The sequence below is a fragment of the Pseudorca crassidens genome, chromosome 10, assembly GCF_039906515.1.
Source record: "Pseudorca crassidens isolate mPseCra1 chromosome 10, mPseCra1.hap1, whole genome shotgun sequence".
Classification (NCBI taxonomy): domain Eukaryota; kingdom Metazoa; phylum Chordata; class Mammalia; order Artiodactyla; family Delphinidae; genus Pseudorca; species Pseudorca crassidens.
In genome coordinates this window covers 76261577-76288758 of record NC_090305.1, presented here as the reverse complement: position 1 = coordinate 76288758, position 27182 = coordinate 76261577, and the positions used below count along the sequence as shown (strand labels likewise).

At 48.2% G+C, this 27182-nt stretch overlaps 1 protein-coding gene across 5 annotated transcripts in view; it reads right to left on the bottom strand.

Moving 5' to 3' along the window:
• Positions 1-27182, bottom strand: part of FLNB (filamin B) — a 134834-nt gene that overhangs the window by 9386 nt on the left and 98266 nt on the right. For 2 of the 5 annotated variants that reach the window (XM_067754907.1, XM_067754908.1), the window contains 17 exons: positions 26357-26480; positions 25173-25329; positions 23913-24102; positions 21678-21925; positions 18708-18779; positions 17878-17980; positions 17027-17167; positions 14561-14689; positions 13655-13828; positions 12786-12944; positions 12260-12463; positions 11069-11221; positions 10843-10965; positions 7860-8126; positions 7086-7223; positions 5617-5732; positions 2004-2136 (listed from right to left, as the gene is read on the bottom strand). In XM_067754907.1, coding sequence (XP_067611008.1) covers positions 2004-2136; positions 5617-5732; positions 7086-7223; positions 7860-8126; positions 10843-10965; positions 11069-11221; positions 12260-12463; positions 12786-12944; positions 13655-13828; positions 14561-14689; positions 17027-17167; positions 17878-17980; positions 18708-18779; positions 21678-21925; positions 23913-24102; positions 25173-25329; positions 26357-26480 — 2631 coding nt within the window. Of the gene's footprint in view, positions 1-2003; positions 2137-5616; positions 5733-7085; positions 7224-7859; positions 8127-8894; positions 8958-10842; positions 10966-11068; positions 11222-12259; positions 12464-12785; positions 12945-13654; positions 13829-14560; positions 14690-17026; positions 17168-17877; positions 17981-18707; positions 18780-21677; positions 21926-23912; positions 24103-25172; positions 25330-26356; positions 26481-27182 lie in introns of those variants that run through there. The other 3 variants (XM_067754909.1, XM_067754911.1, XM_067754912.1) reach the window with 3 other exon arrangements.

Here is a 27182-nt window from a genome sequence, read left to right as displayed (position 1 = left end):
GGATAGCAAGGGGAGAAAGCCCTCTTTCCCCAAGCCTAAGTCAATTAGCACATGGCATTTAGCCACACAGGAAGGGACTCAGGAACAGGCATGTATGTTCAGTGAGATAGGAGGGGAGGTTTGCCGGAGACTTCTGCAAAAGGAGCATCTAAGACTTCTGGAGAAAGAATCTTGAGGAGAGAATGTCTCTCTTGATTGGTGCCATGCGCTGCTGCAGCCACCTTACCACCGAGAGGAAGGCCACTTTCAGAATGAGGTCCACAAATCAGAAGAAAGAGCAGAGATGTTTGGGGCCTTGGAGAATATAGCTGAATGGCTGAATTAAATTGGTGCTGAAACCCATCTTAGATCTTGAACTTTCCACTTACGTGAATTAACAGACCCCCTTGTAATGGACCATGTGTGCAATGGACCCCCTTTATTATGTGAACTGGCTTGAGATGGGTGTTCTGTAATTTGTCACCAACGGCATCCTAACTGCGTCAGGCTGGTGGTCTCAGACACTGCTAGGGCTTCAAATACTGCCTGGGGCTGAGGACACCATATCTCACTTGGTGGTTAAATTCCAATGCAGTAGAGATCTATTAAATGTTCCCACTTGGATATCTCAGGGACACTTAAAAACCTCTCAGAAAATAAAGTATTCAACTCTGTAAGGCAGTGACCAGCCCTTGCTCACCCATGGCTGCTGTCCTGAGCTTTGTTAACTGCACCATCATTTTTCTACCCCATCACCAAGCTACACGTAACCTTTCTGAATTCACTTTCATTCCCTATGGCCAACTGGTCACCGAATGTTATAGTTCTCTGACCTCAAGTCCTTCCTCTGCATTTCTAACACTGCTGATTAATCCTGTTTTCTCAAACGGACCACTCTGCGAGCGTCGGCTTACCACCTTGCCTTTCAGATGTACCAACACATTCACTATAATGTGGTCAGACTTAAACCATTATCTGACCAGATATGGGTTTAGAGCCCACACATTTGTTCCTTCTGAGGCTCCCCACTGCCCTTTCTTTTTCCGCCCAGTGGGAGGAAGATGTCTAAATGCCAACCCAGGTCCCAGGTGTCTACCCTCACTGCACGCAGAGCAGGGTACGCAGTAAACACCCAATAAGGGCAGTGGTCACAGGGCTCTTCCTCATGTATCAGGGCCCATATTCAATGTTACCTCCTCCGAGAAGTCCTTCTGACCTTGTCAAAGCAGAAACCCTTTTCCTCTCATGCTCTGACCATCTTTACCATTTGGTTCTCAATTCTGCTGTGCTGTTGGTGATCAGCTGGGGTCCTCACCTGTGCACTGCACCTTTCTGGCTCACACTCTTTAGGTCCTCACTAGACTCTGTGCTCCTCCCTGAAGGCAGGAATCATGACTTCCTCAGCCTTACCTTCCTGTCAAGTCTCTGATACTTAATAAGTGTTCACTAGAAAAATGGTCTCGTTCAAGTTGATTGACATCACAGAATTCCATACACCAAGGCAGCGAGCAAGAGAATCTCATGCTATTAAGTCCTGCTGGGGACCCAGATTCTCTCTTTCCTTTTCTTAGCCGCACGGCTAGCAGGATGTTAGTTCCCCAACCAGGGATTGAACCCGGGCACTCAGCAGTGGAAGCGCAGAGTCCCTGGACCGCCAGGGAATTCCCCAGATTCTCTTTTCTTAATTTACAGCAATCAACCTTTTTCTCAGAGTAGAGAGAGATCAGAGTGTACTTATTCATTTCGTAAGGTAAACAATAAAGATCTGTGATATTTTATTAAAATATGAGAGAACATCACAATGAATGTCATGTGAAAGAAATCTGAAAAACAACTGAAAATAAAGAAGTATTTGTTTAAAAAAAAAAAAAAAAAAAGCCTGCCCCTGGCAAATGTTTATACCCTAATTTATAAACAGTGTCTGGCAACAGCAAAGGGAATCTGAAGGCCTTGCAGAGGCTGATGACCCCTCCGTCAGGATACATGTTTGCAGAAACATTCCTGGTGCGGGCGCTGGTGCTTACCTGGCTCCAGCTCAGACACGTGGCATTCCTCCACGGCTCCAGAGGGGCTGTGCACCTTTGCATCGATCTTGCCTTTTGCCCCATTCAACCTTATAGCAAAGGAGGCTGGCTGGTTAACTTTTAATCCTGATTCCTGAGAATTTAATACATGAGATGCGTTACAGCCCTCGGCGTTCTTGCTCGACAGCATACACAGACCCAACCCAGGATTCCAGCGGGGGGACAGTTCTCATGCAAACAGGCCTGGAATATGTTTTTCTATATAACACCTGGCAACAAAAGAGCAGGTTGAGTAATTCCACGTTTCTAGCGTTAAATATAAGAAAGGAGAGACACACATCTGCACGGTCTTGTATCTAAACCATCTTGATTCAGAGATGGTTCCTAGGTGTGGGGACTTAAGACATCCTGGCCAGCAGGATTACAGTTTCAGCATCCCAGACAAGAGCTGTACAGGCCAGAAAATGCAGAATCTTCCAGATCTGCCCCCTCCCTCAAAAAAGAAGAAAGAAAGAAAGAAAAAAAAAGACTTCCTCTCCCCACCGCCTTTTTAGGAGGAGGCTGGCAGCCGATAAAACCCTGCACTCACTAACATGAACGAAGGCTTTGTATCTCAAGGGTGGAGATGCAGAGAACTTTTAATAAACTTGTAAAGGGCCACACATGATTTTTCTTTCATGCAGTACTGCACAGTGGCTAAAAACCAGCAGAACCTGGATTTACTGCCATTTCCTAGCTACATAACTAAACTGTTGAACCTGTTTGAGTCTCAGTTTCCTCCTCTGTAAAAACAGGCATAATAACCAAATCTACCTCAGAGAGCTGCTGTGAAGATTAAAGGAAGTTATGCATTCAAGGCACTCAGCACAGGGCCTGGTCCATACATAGGAAAGTTTAAAAATGTCAGCTCCTATTAACATGCATTTAGAAGTTGTTAGTCCCCCCCAAAAAAGCCATGGGAGAAGTGTAGCTTTTGCTCTTGAGTAGATCAGTTTCACTCTCCATGCTTTGTCTTGGAAACTACATCCTCTGCTGGGAGAAGGGGATTGGAAGTTCAGATGCTTAAGATATCCTAAGATTGGCCAATCCTGAATAGCAAAATTTTACAAGCCAGCAGTTTTGATGTAAACATGGTTGGACAGCTACTCAGATGATAACTCTAAAGCAGCAGGGCTCACACGTAATGTGCAACCGAGGGTCTTGTTGAAATGCAGATTCTGATTCAGTGGGTCTGAAACGGACCCTGGGACTCCATGTTTCTAAGAAGTTCCCAGGGGATGCTGAGGCTGCTGGTCCAAGGATCACATCTTAGCTTCAAGGCGCTATAAGCACTGCTGCCTCGTTCAGTAGTCACTAGCCACATGTGGTTATATACAGTTAAATTTAAATCCATTAAAATTAAAAACTCAGTTCTGGGCTTCCCTGGTGGTCCAGTGGTTAAGAATCCGCCTGCCGACGCAGAGGACATGAGTTTGAGCCCTGGTCCGGGAAGATCCCACATGCTGCGGAGCAACTAAGCCCGTGAGCCACAATTACTGAAGCCCATGTGCCAAAATTAACTGAAGCCCAGGCGCCTAGAGCCCGTGCTCTGCAACAAGAGAAGTCACTGCAACGAGAAGCCCGCGCACCGCAATGAAGAGTAGCCCCCGACTCGCGGCAACTAGCGCAGCAACGAAGACACAACACAGCCATAAATTAAAACAAACAAACAAACAAAAAAACTCAGTCCCTCAGTTACACTAGCCACATTTCAAGGGCTCAAGAGCCACATGTGGCTCATGGCTACCATACTGCTCATCGGAGATGTGGGACATTCCCACTGCTGCAGAACATTCTACTAGACTGAGCTGCCCTAGAGGTTACAGATGACGGAGGACTGAACACAAAATTAAGGAGTCTTTGATGGCCAGACCACCCCCATGCCACACCCTCCCCTACAGAATGCCAGCCAACTCCAATTTTCTAAGAAGTCTCAAAAGCAAGACAAAACAATACATGCCTCTCTTTCTTAACCAGCACCAGATGTTGCCGTGCAGCCTTGCCAATAAATCTCCAGTAAATAATTTACATATCACTTGCCATCAGGTGACGTGGGGAGAACAGGGGACAAAGTTGACACACAGGTCCCTCCTGTTGTAGTAGCTGGTTACACAAGCTTGACGGACATACCAGCCTGAGGCATACTTGTTTAAATATTTTATGACCAAACTGTTATAAGAGGACTCTATGGAAGTTTCTTGGAGCCGATTTCTCCACATCAGCTCCTTTTGGACAGAAGCGTTTACGTTACCTGAATTCACTTGCCACTAAATCCTCAAGAGGGAGATAAACGCCTCACAAGATCCAAAAGAAATCTTCCAGATGCGTGAAGGCAGCTCTTTGCCCTCAGCAAATGCCAGCTTTATCTCCCTCCGTAGGTTTTAGTTAAGTTGGCCACAGAAGGAACTTCTGTTAAGAAGTCTTTAAATGAAACACAAGAAAAACATCTGCACCACAGTGACCAGTCAGTATCCTTGGTACTCTCCAGATGAGGCCGCTTCAATCTGTAGACCGTGACCTTGGTCTGGGTTCTGTTTGGGTTCCCGCATGTTTGAGACAACTAGCAGTACCAGTCCCCCTCAGGGGAAAGTTAGACTCTCAAATGTACACCAAGTACATGGAACCAATCTGACACATGAGGTTGAGTTTTCATCAATCCAATATGTTCAAGAACTGGGGGGCAGCTGAAGGCTATTTAGAAACCCCTCTACCCAGAAATCACATTCTGGGATTTTGGTGTTATTCCGCAGCCAAACTGCTACATCTGATTCAGTGTCCTAAGACCCAAGGGCGTCCCCAGTACTTCTTAGTTTGGCTGAAGGCTCTAATGCAACCCCGAATTAAGTGCCCTGTTTAAGCCAGGGTGAAAAGTTGCATTTCCTGCCATTCTAAGAGGCTGGGCTATGTAACCACCTGCCACAATGCCAGGGTTGGGATTAAGGTGGCCGCTGTTAAGAGCATGGCTCTGGAACCCCCGAGACCTCACTCTGCCTCATTCTAGCTGGTGCCCATAGCTGGATCCTCTCTGCATCTCAGTTGTTCTATCTTTAAACGGGGGGTGGGGGTCAAGAAAAGCTACTCACCAGACTGTGGCAAGGATTTAGGGAAATAACACTGATACAGTTCTTAACACAGTGTTTTGCACGCTTACTATAAATAAATCAGCATCATAAAATAAATCACAATTGACTTTCTTGAGGAAAAGGAAGCCAATAATAGCAAGCTGGACATCACTGGACTGTTCGTTTTGTGTTTGTTTTGTTTTGAAAGCCCTCCTTAACCCCTGACCAATTATTAACAGGCCTTCTTTGTTTCTCTGGAGTGAAGATTTAGAAAACAAACTCGTCTGCAAATGTTGAGGAGTTTTGCTGACCGTGGCTGCTTTCTGCTCGCCCCAACGGTCTCATGTCCTGAATGTGACTCTGCTGCAGGAAAGGTCCCCTACGCCTGGCAGCATCCGTGGTCAAAATGTGCTGGGGTCCCTGGCACAGTCGGAGATTGAAGGGGCCTTGGGAGTCCAGGGCCTCACTGGCTGGGCTGTGGCCAAGGAGACGGATGTTTCCTTGTGTCTCACCTGAAGGCTCAGAACAGTGAGGCGGCGGGCATCGTCAGAGGGCGCGATCACCGGCACCAGGTAGGGACTTTCTGGGATGTGCTCATCATTGAACTTGATAGACACCTCGTAGTTACCTGTGGGGACAGGAAAGACCCATCATGTCAGAGATTCTGGGAAGGTGGTTCCAGAGTGGCCTCTTGTTTCTCCAGCTAGGGCCAAAGTGCCTTCTGAGAGACCCTGGCCCGCTCCATGGCTGTGGCTGACTGGGTCAGAGAGGGTCACCTGGCTCACACCAGGCCAACGCAATTTTCTTAGTTGGAAAGGGCAGGGATTCTTTTTTTTTTTTTTTTTAATCTTAGATATTCTGTTTAATAATTTCAAAGAGCATTGAAGCACTGAAGTGTTTGTTCTGTGTTTTGCCAGTGTATATGTGAATCCCCACACCAATCACGTATCAACATCTGGTGTGTATCCCCAATTTCTCTCCAAAGGAGAGGCTTATGACAGAGCATTTTATTAAAAATTATAGACTTAAGAATAAGAAGGGCTTCGTGTAACTAGGATCCCATTACGGATCCTGAACTATGAAGTGTAAGACATAAACTTTGAGAACGGGGGTAGAAGCAGAGTGATAACTAGGAAAGAAAATCTAGTCAAGGAAGAAGGTCAGGGATTCTTAGCCTGGGCCCACACAAAGGGTCTGTGTACAGTACTCAGGAGATCCAACTCGAATGGGAAAAACGCACATCTTTATTTTTCCTAACCTCGAACTGAAATTTAGCATTGCCTTCCTTTAGAAAAGTTGACAAGAAATCACAGCACATTAAGACTTGTGATTTTGTCAACAAAAACCATCATTTTCCAGCTTTATATATATATCTTGACATACCATTTACACTCACTGCCACTTAGAAATTAAGGTAGGTAATAGACCATCACCAAATCGTATGATTTAACGTATTAATGAAAACGTGTATACGTTGCTATGTTGCATATTTGTTCCTTTAAAAAGATTTTGATAACAATATTTTATTAAAATTGATTTCTTTTATAATCTGAAGTAGTTTATTTCATGTGTTTAAAAATATTTTCTGAGATGGTCCCCATGGGCCTCACCAGATGCCAAAAGGATTCATGGCGCACAAAAGGTTGAGAACCCCTGATCGAGGAGCTCAGATGCTGAGGCCACTCTTCTGGGGCAGCCACACCAGCCACTGGCCACAGGTGGGCAGAGAGAGGCTGGTCAGTGGGAAGAATGACACAGTTGAACAAGAGCATAAAGCAGTGAGGCCAAGAGACAAGGAGAACAAGAATTCCTACCCCTCTGAGGCGTGGCTGGATATCCTGCAACTGGATTTCCAGGACGCATTCCCATGGGCCCATACAAATTCCTCTTCCACTGGAGCTAGCCTGATGAGTTTCTGTTCCTTACAACCCAACCATCCCTACACAAGGAAAACGTCCTCCATTGGCCCCCGAGTACCTACCAGGCTCTTGGGCAATATAAGACACACCACATGATCCGTTTTTATGGTCATCAAACGTAATCTCGGCCTTACTGGGGCCCTCAACAGCGATGGAGAGGCCCCCGGCACCTGCCTCCCGGGTCCAGATGCTGAATTCAGCTGAGACAAAGAAACACCTCGTCAGTGACTGAGCCCGGTATAGGCCCCTCTTCTGGCTCAAACATGGGGTGCTGGGTTCTGTTTGCTGCCAGCCCTTTCCTCTTTCTCTAACCCCAAGCAGAACCCAAGCAAGGGCATTGGTGATGTTTGCTAAGCCCCATCCATGACTACACTAAGCTCATGGGTGATCAGACATCTTTGGAATACATGCAAACCAAGTCAGAACAAGATGAGAACATTCAGTTTCATCCCCAGAGACTTTCCCACTCAGCAACCACCACTGCAAGGGACCGTCACAATCAGTTTTATAGAATTCTAGCATGTTTCGAAGAACATTAGCCTGCAAGATGCCCTGGAAACGGTTTTATGACCCTGATGCTCTCTTAGAGACTCACAACACACACCCATAAATTACAGGCTCCGAGAAGTCCTTCAGGAAGACACTTGTTTAGCTTTGGGTAAGCAATTCCCAAATGTCTTTAGCCACGGAAGCCTTGTTTTAAAGAATGCCCCTTCACACCATCCATCAGTAACACACAAAGTCTTCCTTTCAGAACAGGGTGAAGAGTGCAGGATGCTCACTCTGCCAGGCTGAACTCAATCTTCTCAAGTAAAAAGCCTGCCCAGAACGCTCACCTGGGACTCCTGCTTCTCCTCGCTCTAGGCCAGGGCCTCCTGCCCGGACCTTCTGGGCGCCCCCCTCACCCAGAGGCCCCACAGTGAACTGGAAGGGGCTGCCGGTGACGTGCTGGCCGCGGTACTTGACGCTGACGGTGTGAACCCCCATCTCCTGGGGCACAAACCGGACACAGTGCGAGTTCTTTCCCACAGGCACAATCTCTGCCTCGGTCACGCGGCCTGAGGGGCTGGTGACGTGGGCCGACATGTCACTGCTGTCGATTTCTGAAAGGGGGCAGGGAGAAAAAGAGGAGGGTCAGGGCGAGGGCCTGAGGGGGAACAGGACATGCAGGGCAAGCAGCAGACAGCAAAGCGAGTGTAGGCCAGGGGTGCGGGGTGCTCAGGCTTCCTCCCATCCTGGCTGGACGCCTGCCCTCCTGTCTCCCTCAAATCCCTGGGTGGTCGTGGCCAGCATGGAGAGTGCAGGGCCCTTCCAGCCACTCGGTGCAGAGAATATTCTGGGGGCACTGACACATCTTGCCTCGCCGAGCACTTTGCCAGCCTTCCTGGCTGGAGCTGAGTTAATTCCACACAGCAGTGTCAAACCAGAGCTTGGGCTGATAGTTATAGCATGTAAACAGCAACAACAATGATGGCTCAGATGTTTCTAAGCAAATGTGACATGGGGCCATCAGTCATGCTTACAGGGGCTCTTTTCCATAGGTAAGGACAGAAAACACAAGAGCCCTCATCCCTCATTGTCAAGAAGCCTTGGCATTTCTTTCAGGCAACAAGACAAAATGCGTTTAGAGGAAAAGGTGAACCCAGGTTGGTCCCAGTGGCAAAGGGGAAACCATGCGTGAGCAAAGCTTTGAGCAAACCGAAAACAAGAGGCCACACTTCCAGAAACATGACGCCTCGGGTCCCCAACACCAGGAAGCAGACGCGTCTGCTCCACCCAAGGTGCTCTGCCATGCCAGCGACCGTGCCTGCACTGACGAGGTGGAGACAGGCACGCCGCATGCTGGGTGACCAAGTAACGCCATCACCTACAGCAGCACGAGACCGCACCCTCCAGCCCTACAGGATCTGGGCAGCAGCTCATGACTCTGAGCCCTGAGGACAGAGAAAGGAAGGAGGTTGAGGGGAGGGTCACCCCACATGGCCTGGGTCTGGAGGATATCTGGAGGCTGGAGGGCCATCCTCCCCTCTGATTGACAAGAGAGGGTGTTTTAGGTAATGATGGAAAAAGTTAGTCTCAGCCAGAGTCATCTAGTACCACTGAAAAGAGTAAGAAGGAGTCAAGAGCTAGACAAGACTTGAGGGAAAGGGTGACTGACCACATCACACAAAGATAAGAGACAAACAGGCAAAGGGAACAGGAGAGAGAATTCCCCAAATGAGAAATGTGAAGGAAACGAAAGCACAGTCCACTCGTCTAGTGACCAGAGAAATGCAACTGAAAACTGGATACCGTATCTTTCCATCAGATTGATCAAAGTGAGAACCAAAGACAGTGGCCAGTGCTGGTGGGGAAACAGAGGAACAGGCATCAGTTCGTTTTCTGGAGGACAGGCTGCCAAGGCACAGCAGCAACTGAAACGTACTGGCCCAGCAATCCCACTCCCGGGCACCCATCCGAAGTGATGACAGATGTCACAGAGCACTGATTAAGGGGTCAAGGGATGGAGATGAGCATACATGAAATGAGAAAACCCAATGAGGACATGCACCTAGACGTGAATTGGAATCTTATACAGTCATGAAAAGGATGACGGGGAAGTATACTTTGGTGTGGAAAGATGCCCACAATACAGTGAGTGAGAAGTGCACCAGAGGGATCTGAGACCGAGCCCATGTGTCTAGGAGGCTGGAGGCATCCAGGCTCCAGCTCTGGGCCTGAAATGTGAACCACAATCTCCCTGGATGGTGGGATATGAGGTTAGACTTACTTCCCCTGTTTTTGAGCACCTGAACTTTTTATGATCACAATCAACACGGTGCGTTTTAAGTGATTCTTAGTCTGGACGCTACACTAATGAGGTTTTTACCAACGGTGTGTCTAGAAAGGAAGAACCCATCAGGTAATGCTGAGAAGGCAGAGCAAGAGATATACCACAAGTCAGGAAAGACGGGAGATGCAGTGTGGACCTTCCTCTGGAAGCTAGAAGCTCATCACAACATGAGCTTCATCGATGACGATTTAGATTTTCTGTCTCCATAGAACCTGCAACTCCATAGCACATGCCAGAGGAGCCTCAAGCCTTCGCTTACACAGTCACTTCTTTTTTTTTTTTTTTTTTTTTTTGGTACGCGGGCCTCTCACTGTTGTGGCCTCTCCCGCCATGGAGCACAGGCTCCGGACACGCAGGCCCAGCGGCCATGGCTCACAGGCCCAGCTGCTCCGCGGCATGTGGGATCTTCCAGGACCGGGGCACGAACCCGTGTCCCCTGCATCGGCAGGCGGACTCTCAACCACTGCGCCACCAGGGAAGCCCCACAGTCACTTCTTAATAGAAAGAACCTGGGCCACATTTCAGACAGACGATGGCTGTGTTGGGCAAAGGGCTAGATGTGGTCCACCCACCCAGCCTTGCTTCGCAGGCCCCACTCCAATTTTAGGAATGAAAGATACGAACGGGAATTAGAAGGATGTCACTGGGCTGACACCTCCTTCCAGATATAAGCATCAGCAGGGCCAGTTCTCTCACTATTAGTCTAGTCGACAGACAGTAAATGAAAGTCTAAAAGCTTATCTATTTGTCCCCCATGTGGTACGATAAAGCTATTTTCATCTGGAAGAAGGAAAAGTAAATAGATTTACTTTTCTTGGATGGGCCTCTGTGAAAATAAGTATTAAAAATATTAATGAATAAATTTAAAAAAATTAAATTCAAAAACAGTCCCCCCCCAGCAGACTCAGATGGTACATTCTGGGCCAAGCCCAGACTTGGTTTCCGGTGATGCCCACTGCCCTGACCCACGAGCCCCTCGTGCTCACCTGGGATCTTGAGGTTCAGGTCACAGATGCTCCCAACAGTGGCCACAGATGGGGCTCGACTGGTACGGGTAATGCTCTCCTTGACTCTTCCCTCCCCGCTGATCTTCACGGTAAAGGGGCTCCCTGCAAAAACCGAGCAGGCCCTTGAGAGCAGCCCAGAGGCCACACGTGGCATTTACAGAAAACCCAAGCACGGGACAGGGAGAGCAGATGGGGCCACACATACCAGGCACGTGCTCATCGGCGAATTTGGTGGAGACGATGTAAACGCCAGGCACGGTGGGGAAGTAGGAGACCTTGCAAGTGCCGTCCTCCAGGTCCTCTGTCTGGATGTCCACTTTGCTGGGGCCTTCCACTGCCAAGGAGATGCCGCCATAACCTGCAACACAGTAGCCCATGGCTGCTATGACAGCAGCTCATCAGGAAGGGGGAGCCTGATGAATGCAGAAAGGACCTCCACCCCTGGAAATGCTCCAGAAAGCAGAAAGACAGTAACGGTGGCCCCTGCTGGACAGCGCTGGGCACAGGAGTCAGTTAAACGCTCTGAGAAATCCTGGAGTGAAACATCCTGGCTGAAGGTGGCCTTGACCACACTCTCTTCTCAAGGGTATCTACTAATATCCCACCGACCCTCTGTCCTGCAGAACCCGCTGCAGGGGACACTTGGACCACCTGCTTCCAGGAATGGCACGTGCTGTCTGGGGGGTTACTACCAGCTGCAGGCCTGAGAATTTGACATTTTTAACTGCTCCTAGCTGCCTCGGATGCCCAGCCAGGGAACCACTAAGACAGCAGATCTAAAGCTTTAATAACCTGAGGAATCAACAGAGAACATAAGCCCATCAGGACCACAAATTCTCCAGCTCCTTGCCTTGGGAAGGTCACTTTATCCAGAAATCACCAATGCAAGCCCATCACTCAAAATGGCAGAAGGTGAAGACTCTGGGACGCGGAGTAGCTTGGAGTGGCCCAACCTAATTCGGACCATCTCTAAGAGGAAGCAGGAAGAAACTCCTCATTTGCACGAAAGCAATGCTCAGCTGAACATGACTTTGACCCGCTGGCCCAGCATTCTTAGTTTGAGATGAGTCAAGGAGACCCTGGGGAGCTGAGACAATGGTGGGAATATTGATCATGAAACAGATCTGCGAGTTGTTGCGGCTCTGGGCTCAAATGCCAGAAGCAGATGGGGCTGCTAATCCTGCGAGCCTCAATTTTTTCATCTAGAAAACAAAGATAATACCTACTTTGCCACTGCTCTTGGGGTTTAAATGATAATCATGTAAAAGGGTCTGTAGCTTGAAGGATGCTCACAAAGAAAAGAAGGTTGGCAGGATGAAAAGATGGAGTAACGTGAGCAGGAAGAAGCCAGTTCCAAAGCTCCGGGCCTCTTCCCCTGGGACCACCCCCCACAGACCTGCATCCCTCGTGTCCACGATGAAGTCAGACATCTCGAAAGTCCGGCCTTCTGACAGGCCACGGCCATAGACTTTGGCTCTGCGGGCATCCCCGATCTCTGACTGGACCACCATGATGGACACGGGGCTGTTGGCCACGTGGTTGCCGTTCTTCTTGATGCTGACCAGGTGTTCACCCACCTCCCGGGGGATGAAGGAGATGCCTGGACCAGAGCACAGATTGGGGGTTATGAGGTGGGAGGGAGGGGTGAAGGGGAGGAAGCAGGAGGGAGACACACTGGCAAGAACAGAAACAGGACTTCCTTCCTGACTTTCTGGCAACCCAGGGTGTCCAAGAGGCTCGTCAGCATCGTAAGGCAGAGATGCCTGGACTCTGACCACGCATGTGACCCAGCAGGTTTATCACATCACACTCCAAGGTGCTACCAATTTCCCAGGCAAGGACTGGGATCCCGGGCAAGGAGGGAACCCCCATCTCCCACTCAAGACGTCCCGGCTCCTGCTGGGAGGGCAGTCTGAGCTCACCGATGTGATTGTTGGGCAGCCTCTTCAGGAGACAGGGCTCGTCGCGGCCGGACGGGGCCTTGATGCTGGCCGTCAGGGTGCTGAGGTCAGTCTCACTGATGTCGAGCAGGAAGTCGGCGGCAGAGCCCAGCTTCACCTGAGAGCACCGTCTGCTGTCGTCTGGGAAACACCAGCCCCAACACAGCTCCATTACACGTGGTCACCCTGGCTCTCCAGAGCTCTCACACCACATGCCATTTATAGATGAACAGGCAAGAATTAATCACGCAAACTTAAGTGACAAAAACACTCCCCAGACAATAAGCAGACCTAACCAACGAAGAATGACTGCTACTTATGTCTGGTTACAGGGAAGACCTGAGTCCACACAGACCACATTTATAACCCACTGAGAGCATGATCTGAACAGAGAGCACAACAGGGGTCAGAAGCAGGGCTTTGAGTCAGATAATCTCCACCTGAATCCCAGAATACCCACATGAACTTGGCTAAGCCAGTCTCTCCAACCCTCAGTTTTCCCATCTGTAAAAGGGACACAAAAATCTATCCAGAAGCGATGCCGACGAGCATCTCTGAGCTCACTCATGCAATAAGTATTATTTGAATGCCTCTATCTGAGGGCCTCCTTATTTGGACGCTGGAGTCAGACTGGCACAAATAAGTGCCCTCCAAGTGATGTGCTTGCTTTTCCCGGGATTACCAGCTGAAGGAGGAATTTAGCCTATCTAATGTTGGCCTTGCACCCCTAGTTTGTTCCCAAGGAGACACTGTGAAACCTAAATCTCAGACGTGCCTAGCCTGCTGCCCCAGGTCTGATGGGAGGGGGGCTTATTGGGGCAGGGAGCCTCCAGCCAGTTGGGCAACTCTACCTGTGATCTTGGCTGTGAAGGGGCTGCCAGGGATGTGTTTGTCATTGTACTTGACCAGAATGCTGTAGTCGCCTGGCAGGGTGGGCAGGTAGGTCACCGTGCATGTCCCATCTTTGTTGTCAATGCAGCTGATTTCCGCCTTTGAGGGTCCCTCAATAGCCAAGTCCAGGCCACCTGTGAATGAGAGGAGGGAAGGAGAGCCATCAGGGAGGGTGTTTCTGTGTTTCAAAAGGGATCACCGCTCATCCGGGACAGCCCTGCTGCCAGGAACGTCAGACTGACACAAGCCACGGACAAGGGGCGTAGGTCAGAACAAAGCTATTTACATGGTGAAAGTGTCACTGGGAAGACACTCCACCATCTGAATTCTTCCTGCAAGTGACCCTGAAGTTCAATTCTTCCATATGTGTGGGATGAGGAAGGGATGGAACCCCGCGCGCCAATCACACGCACGGGAGAGAGTGTCACACACGGACTATCACTGCTGCTTGGGGGCTGGATGCCATCATGAAAATCCCATTAGAATCGCAAATTTAGAAATTCCTGTGATGACAATGCCCATGGGCACAGAGCTAGAATAAGCCACTAAATGATTCATGTGGCCCTGTGGATACATGTACAGGTGCAAAAAGAACAAAACCAAAAATGTTATCTATCAAAACACATGTAAATTTCAGGAAAGTCACATAAAACATTTCATAGTATGAATGTGATTTTAATCAGAACACGAAGGACTTTAAAATTTCTGTTTTGGGTAGAAGACAGAGGAGCTCTACATAAGAGATTTATATGAGAGAAAAGACAAGACAGATACTACCATTCAAGAGCCTTATTTTTAAAGGCTTCCCTGGAATTGCATCCCCTTAACTTTCCAAATGACAGCTGAGACCCACAGAACCACAGTACCTTCTCCTGCGTCCTCGGTGACAATGGTGAAGGTGGCAGTTTTGTTGGCCACTCCATACACCAGGCCCGGGCCATATGCAGAAACACTCCCGCTGTTGGGGTAGTTCACGTAGAACTGGAGCGGGCTCTCTGGGTTTGCAAAGAACACACACAAAGTTGGGACTCATAGGGGGTTGGGGGGATTCACCTAACAGCAGCGGGTGTGGCATCTCCTGGGCAGAGCAGAATGCAAGAGGAGACTCTGTGGGGCTCCCCATCCTAGGATACCCAAGGGGGTCTACTCACTATCGACCCTTCAGTGATCACATGAGAAAAACAGTCCCCAGGGTGCTCCAGACTGGAGGGGGGCTGAGGCAGGGGAATCTGGCTCAAATGGACAAGTAAGGAGGGAACAGCTACACCGGGGCTGGGTGATGGGGGGAGCAGTGGAGAAGAGAAATGACCCACTATAGATGGAATGTGACTGGAAAGGTCCTTTGGGAAGGCCGTTTGCCCATGACTTTCAAAGTCTGTGAGCCCAGCCAGAGGAATCTATCCCACTGTGGTCCTCTCCACTCAGGCCCACTCCCGGCCCTAGGCAAGTACTTCCATTTCCACAGAATTCAGGTGCAAATTAGGAAAAGAACCCAGAGTCCAACAACAGGGGGGTGGTTAAATCAACATTAGTCTACTTGCAGGTCACTAAAAATAATGAGGGAGATCTATGTATACTAACTTGAGAGATTAGCCATATGTGTTGCATTAAAGAGAAAAAGGCAAATTGCTACATAAATGTCAATATCCCATTATATTAATACCCTATATAATATTAACACCTATTATAATACCTATATAATAATATATACCCATCATAATATATTCCTATGTAATATTAATACCATTATCCCGGTCCAAAATAGAACAAAATTGCATGCATATTTGTAGGTACAGAGAGAGACATTTGAAAAGATACACACACCAGCATTGGAAGCAGAAGGAAAATGGTAGAAGGACATTTTTACTTTTTCTGTATCTGCATCTTTAGAACATTTAAATAGAAACAGATAAATACATGTTTGCTTTAAACACATAGTATCCGTACACATACACATAAACTAAAGCAAATATCAAACTGGGAGAAGTATGTGCAACTCTTATCACAAAGGGCTTATCTCTCCAATATTTAGCCTGCTCTCAGAAACTGATATGACAAAGGCCAATCGTCCAAGAGAAAAACTGAGCCAAGGATACACACGTCCAGTTCAGAGAAAAAGAAATACAAATAACATTGATACTTAGCCGTATAGAAAGTTGCTCAATTTCATTCACAGGAGAAATACAAACAAAGCAATACTGGTTTTTAACTATCAGTCTGGCAAAGATCCAAAAATTTGAGAGCCTATTCCACTGGCAAATTGGCGGAAAAGCAGGTGCTCTCCTGCATGGCGGGTGGGTATGTGAACGGGAAGAGATTGCGTGAAGGGCGCTTTGGTGAGATCTGTCAGAATTGCAGGGCTGTTGCCTGTGCCCTGCAATTCCTGCCCTGGGAACCAAATATCTCAGATACACCCTGGCAGGTGTGAGATGATGGGTGTGCAAGGCTATTATTCACTGCAGCATGACTAGTAATCACAAAAGGTGGGGAAGAACCCAATTGTCCTCCAGTGGGAGAAATGGTTCACGTGTAACGTTCACCCAAATGGCCGGACACCATGAACACTCTCTACTATTCAGATGCGCAAAGTTCTCCAAGATATACTATTAGATGAAAAGGGCAAGGTCAGAACAACGTGTAGCGTAGGCTACTGTTTATGTAACAAAGGGAGAGGGATTAAACATCTGTATTCCCATCTGTTGTAGAGTCTTAAAAATATTCTGAAATCTAGCATAAAACATCAACAACAGTCAGGTTCAAGGAGAGGGCAGATGGGGGATATGGGTGGGAAGGAAATCCTTCTCCACATCATTTTTAAACTACGTAGATAGGTTATGTACTCAAAAAAAAAGAAAAAGAGTAACACTGCTGGTTGATGGACATGAAACTTGAGCTGGCTTTCCTTGTTAAGGGCAGTGTGACAATAAGGCAGCTTGTCCTCTTCTCACAACCTCTTCTCCCGTCCCACGCTGCTCTGGGCTCTGCAGGCCCGGCTGGAAAGTCCCTTGACGTGCCTCACATTTTTCTCCCAGCTCACCCTTTGGCCATGCTTGGCATAGTGACAAAGACAAACAATCGCGGACCAAAGGGCCTGCACTGTGACCCAGGACACTTAGCTGTGTCATCCCTGATGGAAATTAGCTGGATCTGCTGGGGTCATAGCCTGTTTGGTTTTGCAGGGACGCCTACACTGCATTCCCAAATCTGCCACTGAAAACCACACAGCAGGTGACTCAACAACTGACTACAACCTCCCAGATGTTCACGTCCTGAATCTTGGAGTCCTGCAGGGCCAGGTGCTGCAGTCCGCCAGGGCGCTGAGCCCGACTTACCAGGGATGTGGCTGCCCATGTATTTGATGTGCATCTCGTGGAGCCCGACCTCAGTGGGAGCGTATCTGACAGTGACCGTGCCATCCTTGTTGTCCACAATCTCAGGTGTGGCTGTCTTCCCAGAAGGCATGTGGACCTCTCCTGTTGGAGCACATGGAGACAGGGCAGTGAGCCCACCAAGACTTCTCCCGAGAAGCTGAGCACAGAGGCACACGTGGCCTTCACAATGAAGGTTTTCAGATACAAGAACACTTGACACCATTGCCTAAAACACCACGTTCCACAACCGGAAGCAGAGACGTACCTGCCTTTATTTTGTTCTATTTTATTTCCACAAAATGCAGCAGGCAACTCACAAGTAAAGGGTCTTCTACTTTTGTACTGACAAATGAGAAGCTCAAACAGGACTTGAGAAGACCATGAGACCAATTGGATTGGTAAAGCATCAACTCAAAGAGAAGCAGGCATTGAAAGGAGGCTAGGAGAGGAAGTAACTCTTGTACAACAGACCTCAGTGTCAATGTCACATCTGGAAAAGTGGAAGAATAAGAGAAGGCAAGAAAAGGGGGGAATAGGAACGTGATGGTCGAGAGAGATCTAAACACAGTGGTTCTCCCCTTACAGAGCATCTCTGGCCCTCTCTCCAGGATGCAAGTTATAAATGAACCACCTCTTCTGAGATACACATATACACCCAGGACATTCTGCAATCCCATGGGCTCATGGACTGACTCAGGGATGCCGGGTTCCGGACCCCAGGTCTGGGGGACAGGTGGAACCAGCTCCTGCGCACTGTTTGGAGAGCTAGTGCAAGTGAGTGAGAACAAGACAGCTTTCACGACAGTGCTTACCGGTGATTTCTCCTTTCCTGACTGCAAACGGAATGACCAAGTCGAAAGGCTTAAACCCCAGGCCGTTCATGTCACTCACTGGGACATAGGCCTCTTCAGTTACCTAAAAACAGGAAGCAGTGGTCACTGGGTAAAGTGGACAACAGTGTGAGCTGGGGAAGCTACAGGGGGCAGAGCAACTGGGAATTTTGCAAGCTTGTACAGCCAGGATTTGGGGATGCGGCTGCCCATGCGTTGCGGGCTTTGGCTAACGGGCTCTGGGGCCAGAGCAGAACCTGAAGAATTGGAGGAATCATGCTGACCAATTGCTAAAAATCCCTAGGCTGTTTGCTTGTGAAATTCCCAGTAGTGCCCATGGGAAAGCGGAAAAGTGAGAGACAGCAATGTCTGTGAGTCCCAAGAGGTTCCACCTGGAAAGGTTTAGTTGCCTGTGGCCTGGAAAAGAAGGTGCGTTTTAAGTGGCAGAAAGTAGCAGCGGTGGCTTTCCCCCTGAACAGAAACCAAATGTGCAAGTGGTGGCTTTTAGAGTCTGCAGGAGGGCTGAGACAGCTGTCCATCTTTCTCTTTAAACGTGGAGACAAACTGCACCGAGCGTGATCACAGACATGGTGGCGGGCGATTCGTGGAGCGCGAACGATGACACAGGTGGGTCTCATTACAGAGAAAGCCGGAATCATTGTGATGCACTGATCAGTGGGGACAAACCAATGACCAGGACACCCAGAGGGCTTAAGCAATCCCCAAAAGCAGGCTGCAGCTTTTCTGCAATGAAGGCTGAGTAAACAAAGACATGGAAAAGGGAAAAATAAAAACAAAAACAAAAAGTGTACCCAGGGCCTGAATCCGGGGGGACATGCATTTACCGGTGCTTCCTCCACAGCTGCGACTTTCCCATCTGTGGCCTGGTCAGTGGCAAATGGAAATTAGTTGGGAATCACATTGAGGGACATTGCGACTCAGTAGATTCTACAACCCGAGGGCTGCTTCCTCCCCTTCTGTCTTGCCTAGCAGAGAGCTACTCCCTGTAGCGGGAGCCTACCTTCTTCCCACCATTGTGGAGAGCAAGTTGGCATCTCCTCTTCCAATGTCAAATCCATATGCCCTCTGAACCCATGACCCACTTCTAGGAAGCAAGCCTATAGAAATACTGGCAGGAAAGTCTATAGGTAAGTCATGTGTGCAAAGGATTTTACTGGAGCCATTCATTGTTGGGAAAGGCTGAAGTTACCTAAATGTCCATCTGTAAGGGAGTCGGTTAAGTAAATTATGTAAGTCTGTACAGTGGACCCCGGTGCAGCCATTCTGAAGAAGCGATCAAGTCAGATCAATTAATATGGAAGGGTATTTACAGCATATTGAGGGAAGGAAGCAAGTTGCAAAGCAATGTGCATGGTTAATCTCATGCACAAAACTGACATGTTTCTTGTATAAGCAGGAGAAAACCTAATGCTGGTCACCCCTGGAGCATGAAATTGGGAAAGGGGTCTCTTGTTACTTGGTATGTGTCTATAGTTATGTTCTAAAAGTTTTTATAAATTCATTTTTTAAAAACCACAGACTTTGTGTTCCTGATCCAATCACCCTGATAAGGGATGGGTCCCCTCTCAGTTCCTTCTTCTCCCACAATAAAAGAATTGGAAAGCCTCCCTTCTGGAGGAAAACTTCCGTGCTCATGTTTAGCCCCTTTTGTGTATTCTGGCATCTCAGAAAGGGGGCTTCACTTACAAAGGCAGCTTTGTAAGCTTCAACGTTTGCAACAGCCCTATCCCCCACCCCCTGGACCATCTCAGGTTGGGCGACTCCGGGACACATCAGCCGGGAAGATCTTTCAGTGGCTACGCTATAGCCTTTGATCAGTGACTTCTTTTTTTTTTTTTCCTTGGCGGTACGCGGGCCTCTCACTGCTGTGGTCTCTCCCGTCGCAGAGCACAGGCTCCGGACGTGCAGGCTCAGTGGCCATGGCTCACGGGCCCAGCCGCTCCGCGGCATGTGGGATCTTCCAGGACCGGGGCACGAACCCGTGTCCCCTGCATCGGCAGGCGGACTCTCAACCACTGCGCCACCAGGGAAGCCCTGATCAGTGACTTAACAGTGACAGGCAGAGAAGCTGCTAGACCCGTGACTTGCTGTGCACGTCTGTGAGATGTATTTAACTGAACCAGCCTGCTGGGGCTCCTGCAGACATTTGCTGCAAAGGCAGTACAGGGTGTTCATGTCCTTTTGGCCCCAAGCCTGCAGGGGAAGACAGCGAACCTAGCCCCAAGAGGCCAATGAATAGAAAGTGAGCCCATCTAGGTAAGGCTGGAGGAAGCTAGGAACGGGAGAATGAAGACCTAAAGCATGTGCCCCGAGTGTCATCCCTTCCTGCCTTCAGCAGTTGTTAGGGGGCTAGTGCGTTTTACACAAAGGATCCTTGCTCTGTGTGCATTCCAGGGCTGAATGGACTTTCATTCCTAACGAGTTTGGTGGCCTCCACTGCAGGTTTCTGACTCATCTGCTAAAATGGTCCTTGGTATTTTCTTCCTGATTTCCTCACTCACACCCTCCAAATGTGGTCTCTTATCTCCAGCCCATCCCACCAGCAGGGCTGTGACCTCTGCCCAATTCTAACCAACCAGATAAAAACTCCTGTGGGCTAAAAACAGATTCTTACAACTACAACTGGGACTTCTCTGTAAATAAGAAGGACATACACTTTCTAGCTGCATCTTTTTCTCCCCTGAGGAGAAAAACACTCCCAAATTAACAGCGTCAAAAGTGTTTACATCCTCGAGACATAAAAAGGCTCCAGGTCTCTGGCACAACGTTTATAGATAAACAAACATCTATGGAAAAGAATAAAGGTTCAGCAGATTATAGAGTGGGAGACAGACACGGGCTTCTGTCTGGAATGGAGTCTTCGTGTCCTTCTCTGCTGCTGCATAAAGTGAAATCATTAGATGGAGCTTTGTAGGCTGTGCGTGGGGCCAGGCCACTGAGTTCTGTAAACTTTGTGGTCTGCTGCCCATGGCATCAAAGGACACAGGTGAGGACGGTGCTCAGCAGCTGTCCAGAGCAGGCAGTCTGGGTTCAGTGGACTTGAGTCTGATCCCCGCTCCTACACAGCATTTGTAAAAGGGCCAACAATGCTTAGTTTTAAGGGTTAAATGAAGGACTGCTCCTGAGGTTTCTAACCCCTTTCCTGGTTGAAGAACCTCAATAATCAAAGGAGGATCTAAAAGTCACTCAGATTTGAAAATTAAAGGGCCGAGCCATTCTCTGGCTCAGAGGTTTTGCATAATGGTTTTCTTTTATTCCAGATGTTCCTAGCTTCAAAAAGACAAGTTATTTCCCCCTCATCATCAAAGTCTGAATCTTTCCAAAACACAACTGGAGGTACTTTGAGTCCTGGGATATCAGAGTCAAGTCTCCAGACATAACAGCCTCGGGAACCTCTCTCCTCCAGGGGAGGAGAGAGGAGGAAGAACAAGCAGGATGAAAAATTGTAATGTTTTACTCATAGACGTTTTTGTCAAAGCGTATCTTTCTGAGCTGGGCTTAGGCCAGGACATTGCCTAAGATCCTTAAGAATGATGGACACTCTGGTTGCCAGTGATTTCCTAAAACCCCTTAGAGCCAAAGGGTCCCTGGGTTTCTAGAGATTACACAGGATTCTTCAAGGTCATGACTGCTTAAGACAATTTTTTTTTACAGAAAAGAAAAAAAAAGTGGCCGGGGATGTCTCAGCCAGGGTGTAACCAACAGCAGTCATTACTGTTCCTGCTAACAACAGCATGCTCTAGAGAAGGAATTTTCCTTACCATGACAGTGAAGGGGCTGTTGGGAATATCAACGCCACCAAAGCGCACGTAGATGACATAGGTGCCCGGCTTGGCGGCCGTGTAGAAAATGTCATAGGTGCCATCCTCATTCTCGATGACATCAGCCTCAGCCTCAGTGCCGTCTGGGGTCAGAACCGTGCAGGTCACTTTGCCTTTCCCGGCGGTCTTGGCGTCTACCACAAAGCCCACTTCCTCGCCAGTTTTCACAGTGGAGGCGATTCCAGGACCTGCAGAAAAGTTTAGGAGGAGAGAGTGGAAGCTTCAGCCATGGACAGCAGCCGAAGGCCCAAGAACAAATCACACACGTTCGTGTTGTATCTGTGAATGTTAGACCTTCAACTACCGCCGTGCAGAGGGATGTCCCAGAGATGCCCTGGGGAAGATGCTGATTCTATCCATTACTTATTAAATAAGGTGTATCTGCAAGTTCTGAGTGATAACCATGTGTTAAACCGGCTTTGCCAGCATTCAAGTGTATGGGGATGAAGGTCAACTTTCATCAGCAAACACATATTGGGCATTTTCTTAAGTGCCAGATACACACAAAGGTGAGCAAACCACAGCCTCAGCTCTCAATATGCTCAAAATCTAACAGGGCAGATGCATGCAGGCTGGACACCAAGAATGACAGCTCAATCTGTGTTGGAAACACCGAGGGGGGACTAAGTTATCAAAAAAATAATCAATGGTTCTTCAAAGAAGCATCCTGCAGCACATCTGTGGAAAGTTCTATGAATTTATATCCCAGGGTTGCCACATTGACAGAGGGCTTCCTGAGAAAGGGGAAATGGCTGAATTCTGAAGCCTGGGTACCCTTGGCTAGGGAAGACTTACAACCTCTGTCTCCAAATGATGACCCGTCTATCTGTCTGTCTCTCTGGCTTGTGGCACCCCTTTACTGAGGATCCACAGATCAGGGAGTGCAAAAAACTATGAATTAAAAGCACCCTGGCAGAAAAAAAAAAGCAAAGTGTGTAGAAGCGACAGGGAGTGATAAGAACATGCTGAGACAGTGAGTAGTAAGGGAAGACTGAAGTTTGGCGCTGAATGACAGACTGAGAGGTAGGGCCAAAGGAGCCCCCAGGCTGAGCAGAGTATCCTGCCTGAGCTGCGGGAAGGAGGAGAGCCTGGAAAGCCAGGAGGAAGTTCCCACCCAGTATTCACATGCCCTCAGGTTGGCAAAGACAATCCAGTTGTCTCTGGAACAGCACAGACCTAGGAGGTGGCAGACTGGCCATCGTTACAAAATTGCACAGTCTTGTGGTGGATGAGCCAAAAAGCGCCAAGCTGAGCAATTTACAGCCTCACCCTGAAAGCCAAAAGATTTTCTCCTTTCAGAACAAGACGAGAGGGCTTCCCTGGTGACGCCTGCCGAGATGCAGGGGACACGGGTTCGTGCCCCGGTCCGGGAAGATCCCACATGCCGCCGAGCGGCTGGGCCCGAGAGCCATGGCCGCTGAGCCTGCGCGTCCGGAGCCTGTGCTCCGCAACGGGAGAGGCCACAACAGTGAGAGGCCCGCGTATCACACACACACACACAAAAGAACAAGACGAGATATGAGAGAAATAGGACACATCCAGGGTGGACCTCTGTTTAGTTTTATTTAAAGAGAAGCAAATCAGTTTCACTTCAGAGATGGGGATTCATGGTTTGAAATCTGCTTGAAGCAACATCAGGGTTGCCCATGATATTCAATTGGTCATGTCTTAGAAATGGAAGGAACTGTTATGCTCTAATATTCCTGGAGAATTCCCGAGAGACTCAGACGTGAGTCCTGAGTGTTGAGGAAAAACCTAGATCCTTTCATGTGCTTCTCTAGCCCTGGCCTGAAATGCTCTTGAATATATCTCAAATAACTAAACCATCTACTCATGAAAGGCATAAATTTGATGCTTTTCATGGGAGCCACAGTTGAAATCGCAACAACTGAAATCTCCACAATCACCCACTTCAAAAGTAACTGTAATAGTTTCCATGTGCCTGGCACTGTGCTAAGCACTTTTCATGTCTGACCTCATCTAATCTCTGCAATAACAGTCTCTGATCCTTGGAAGAGCTTCTTGAACTTAAATGTTTTCCAAAAAGATCTTCCATCTAAGTCTGCCTGAGGCTAAGAGTGGTGGAGCATCTTGCCCTGATCACACAGCTATTAAGTGGCAGACGCTGGCTTTCTGATGCCAAAACACACGCTCCTGTCCTTGAGCTGCACTCACCTGTGGCCAGGCACTTGCTGGCATCGCCCGTCTGTGTGGCCCGGATGCGGTAGGGAGACAACGGGATGTCGTCCCCACCGTAGGTGACCCCAATCATATAACGTCCAGTCTTGTCGGGGATGTAGGTAACAGCGTATGTGCCGTCTTTATTGTCATGGACAATGGCTCTTTTGGGTTTTCCCTCTTGGTCCTGTGGATCACAGAGAAATGCTAGTTACGATGTTGTCATCAAGATGTAGAAACCATTCAAAGAAAACCTTGACAGATTTTGCTCATTAATGAATGCCTCTAGCGGGAGGAAAAAAGAATTACTGGCTTAATACATTTGGGGAGGTGGTGGGAGCAGAGGGTCATAGATCCCTTTAACACTGTAATGGACATGGTCAATTTTTAGCGAATTTTCTGTCAAGGGAACGAACAGTTTTAGCTCCAAATCCATCGAAATGTAGGGAGACAAGGGGGCAGAGGCTCCTGCTTCTGCACCAGCACCTTCACTCTCCCTTCCGTCTTTACTAATAGGAACCTAATTCTTAGCTAGGTATGCTGCTTCCAGAATACGAGACGCCACTTCCTAGTATCCTGGGCCACTAGGTACAGCCATGGGACTTATGACAAACGAGAAGAGAGTGGAAGTCTCATGAGGGACTTCTGACAGGGCTGCTTAAGAGAGCTGATTGAGTTGGAAGGTCCCATCGTCCCTTCTGCTCTCTTCCTCTTTCTGGCGTGCCATGTGGATTGGATGGCCAGAGCACCAGCAGGCTCATGGTCCATGAGGAGACCTTAGGGACAGAAGCCACACGTTAGGACACAGGAGCGGAGAGGTGGAATGGAGCCTGCTTCCTTGATAAGCACATAGCACCCAGGCGCCTTGCCCGGCCTCTGGGCCTGTCTAACAAGAGAGAACTATCCCATGTGTTTAAGCCACTCTTATTTGAGGGTTGACTGTGATATGCAGCAGAACTTAGTCTTAACTAATCCAAAGGGTAATTTTAAACATTCAAACAACAAAAGATAGGAATAGATATGACAGAGAGCAAAATATATGAGATTCACCAAAATGTGGTACTTGAAGCTATACTCTCAGACTTCTCAGGCAAGCCTGTCTGTTGTCCTGTACAATTACCGACTCTCTAGTGAGGAAATCAGACAAACATTTGTGTGAGGCTAGAAATTAGTTGTTAAAATCCTGGTTCTTATCCCTGGCTGCGAAATTAGGTCTTATTAATGAAGTTTGGCTCCAGAAAAATCATTCAAGGTTACCGTTATCTGAACAGCAAGCAGGCCTTCCCCGGCATCTCTGGCATCGATGGCAAACTCCACAGGCAGGCTGGCAGGCACACCATAGGTACTGAGGCCAGGGCCACTGGCGGTCACTTTGCTGGCATCGTATGTGGGAAGGACCTTGACCTTAAAGGGACTTGACAGACATACACACCCCAGTTCAGTATGGATACACTTCAACCCAGCTACATCTGACCTCTCTTACACAAGAGACTGGGATTGAGAGGGAGGATTTCTATAGCATATAAGACTTAAGTGCCAAATCCAGCAGAAATTTACAACCGTGTAACCATCATACAACAGACCAGCTTTCCATAAGTGCATTCCATGGGTTACAAACTAATTTCCAAATTAGTTTGGCAAACATGGGGTTAAACACATTTAACCCACTTTTGTTTTACTAACACAATGATCACCAAAATGGAAAGAAAAAATATTAAAACTGATGTTTCAATATTATCTTGTCCTCTTATTTTCTATTTTTAGTATGTTTTAGATGATACAAGACCTATTAGTCAAATACCACATAAATGTAATTTATAAAATTTACCTTTCCACAGAGCTAGAGCTATATGTATACCTTCATGTAAAAATATGCACATTTGGGGTACAGGTGAAAATTTTAAATTCTAAGTATGATAAAAAAAATCTTTGGAGACTCTTCTGAGAGGTAAAGAACTTTAAGCAACATTTTTTCTATTAATAGGAATGAGGAACAGGTTTTTATTCAACACCTTCTGGGAATGCTATGGCCAACCAAATTCTCAATTAAGAAGTAAAAATTTTTGCCCTAATCAGAAAACAAGTTGCATGGTCACCAGAAAGAAGACCTTGATGAACTAACACACTCCTTACTGTCAGCTCACCTTTACATTAAAGATGGCTGAAAGGAACAAATGCAGGGGGGGTACGAAGAGAGCAGGAGGCACAAACATCAAGGCTAGTGTATTTTAACACCTGTGCAGAGCACGCCGGTTCTCAGTGATGCTGATCAGATGGATGGCTGGGTAAACGAGTGGACGGATACGTGGATGGATGGATGCGTGGGTGGGTGCACAGATGGATGGATACATGGATAGATGAAGGGATGGGTGGGCCACCAGAGCAGTGCTGGTCACCAGAGGGGTGGGCTTGAACCCCTTCCCTAAGTGACAGAAGCTTACCTACGAGGGATCTCTTCATCAGCATATTTAACAGAGACCATGTAAGGCCCCTCCTGGGACGGGGTGTAGGTCACTGTGTGTGTGCCATCCCCATTGTCCACCACGTTCACGGGCTCCACCAGACCTGAGAACAGAGACGAGAGGGCTGAGGAACTGCCTGGCTTCCCCTTCACTCCACCTGGGCTGAGTTCATGAAGGATCACATTCATCCGTGAGAGCTATTGGTTTCCACTGATAACACAAAGGCAAGCAGGCCATAATCAGAGGCCTAAGAAATCACAGGAGAAAGATTCCCCAATTCACAGCTGCAGAAATGACCCTGAGAGACACCTTTAGCTTTCTGTTGGCTGAACTACACTCCGTCGGACCTAGAGTATGATTAAGGAGACTGCCTGCACTTGTTGCTGGAGGGCATATGGTGAAGATGCTTGTTGCAGACATGCTATCCTTTCAAGCTGGTTAGGTATGCTTGGGATGAGGTAATTTTACTCTACAGCCAAGAAACGGTCAAAGAGTCCAGAACTCTGAACAGCAAAATTTAACCAATGGGCCAGCCAGTTAAAACTTGTATCCAGGGGCTTCCCTGGTGGTGCAGTGGTTGAGAGTCTGCCTGCCGATGCAGGGGACATGGGTTCGTGCCCCGGTCCAGGAAGATCCCACATGCCACGGAGAGGCTGCGCCCGTGAGCCATGGCCGCTGAGCCTGCACGTCCGGAGCCTGTGCTCCACAACGGGATAGGCCACAGCAGTGAGAGGCCCGCGTACCGCAAAAAAAGAAAAAACAAAAAAAAACTTGTATCCACCTCTGAGCAAAGACCATCATGGCA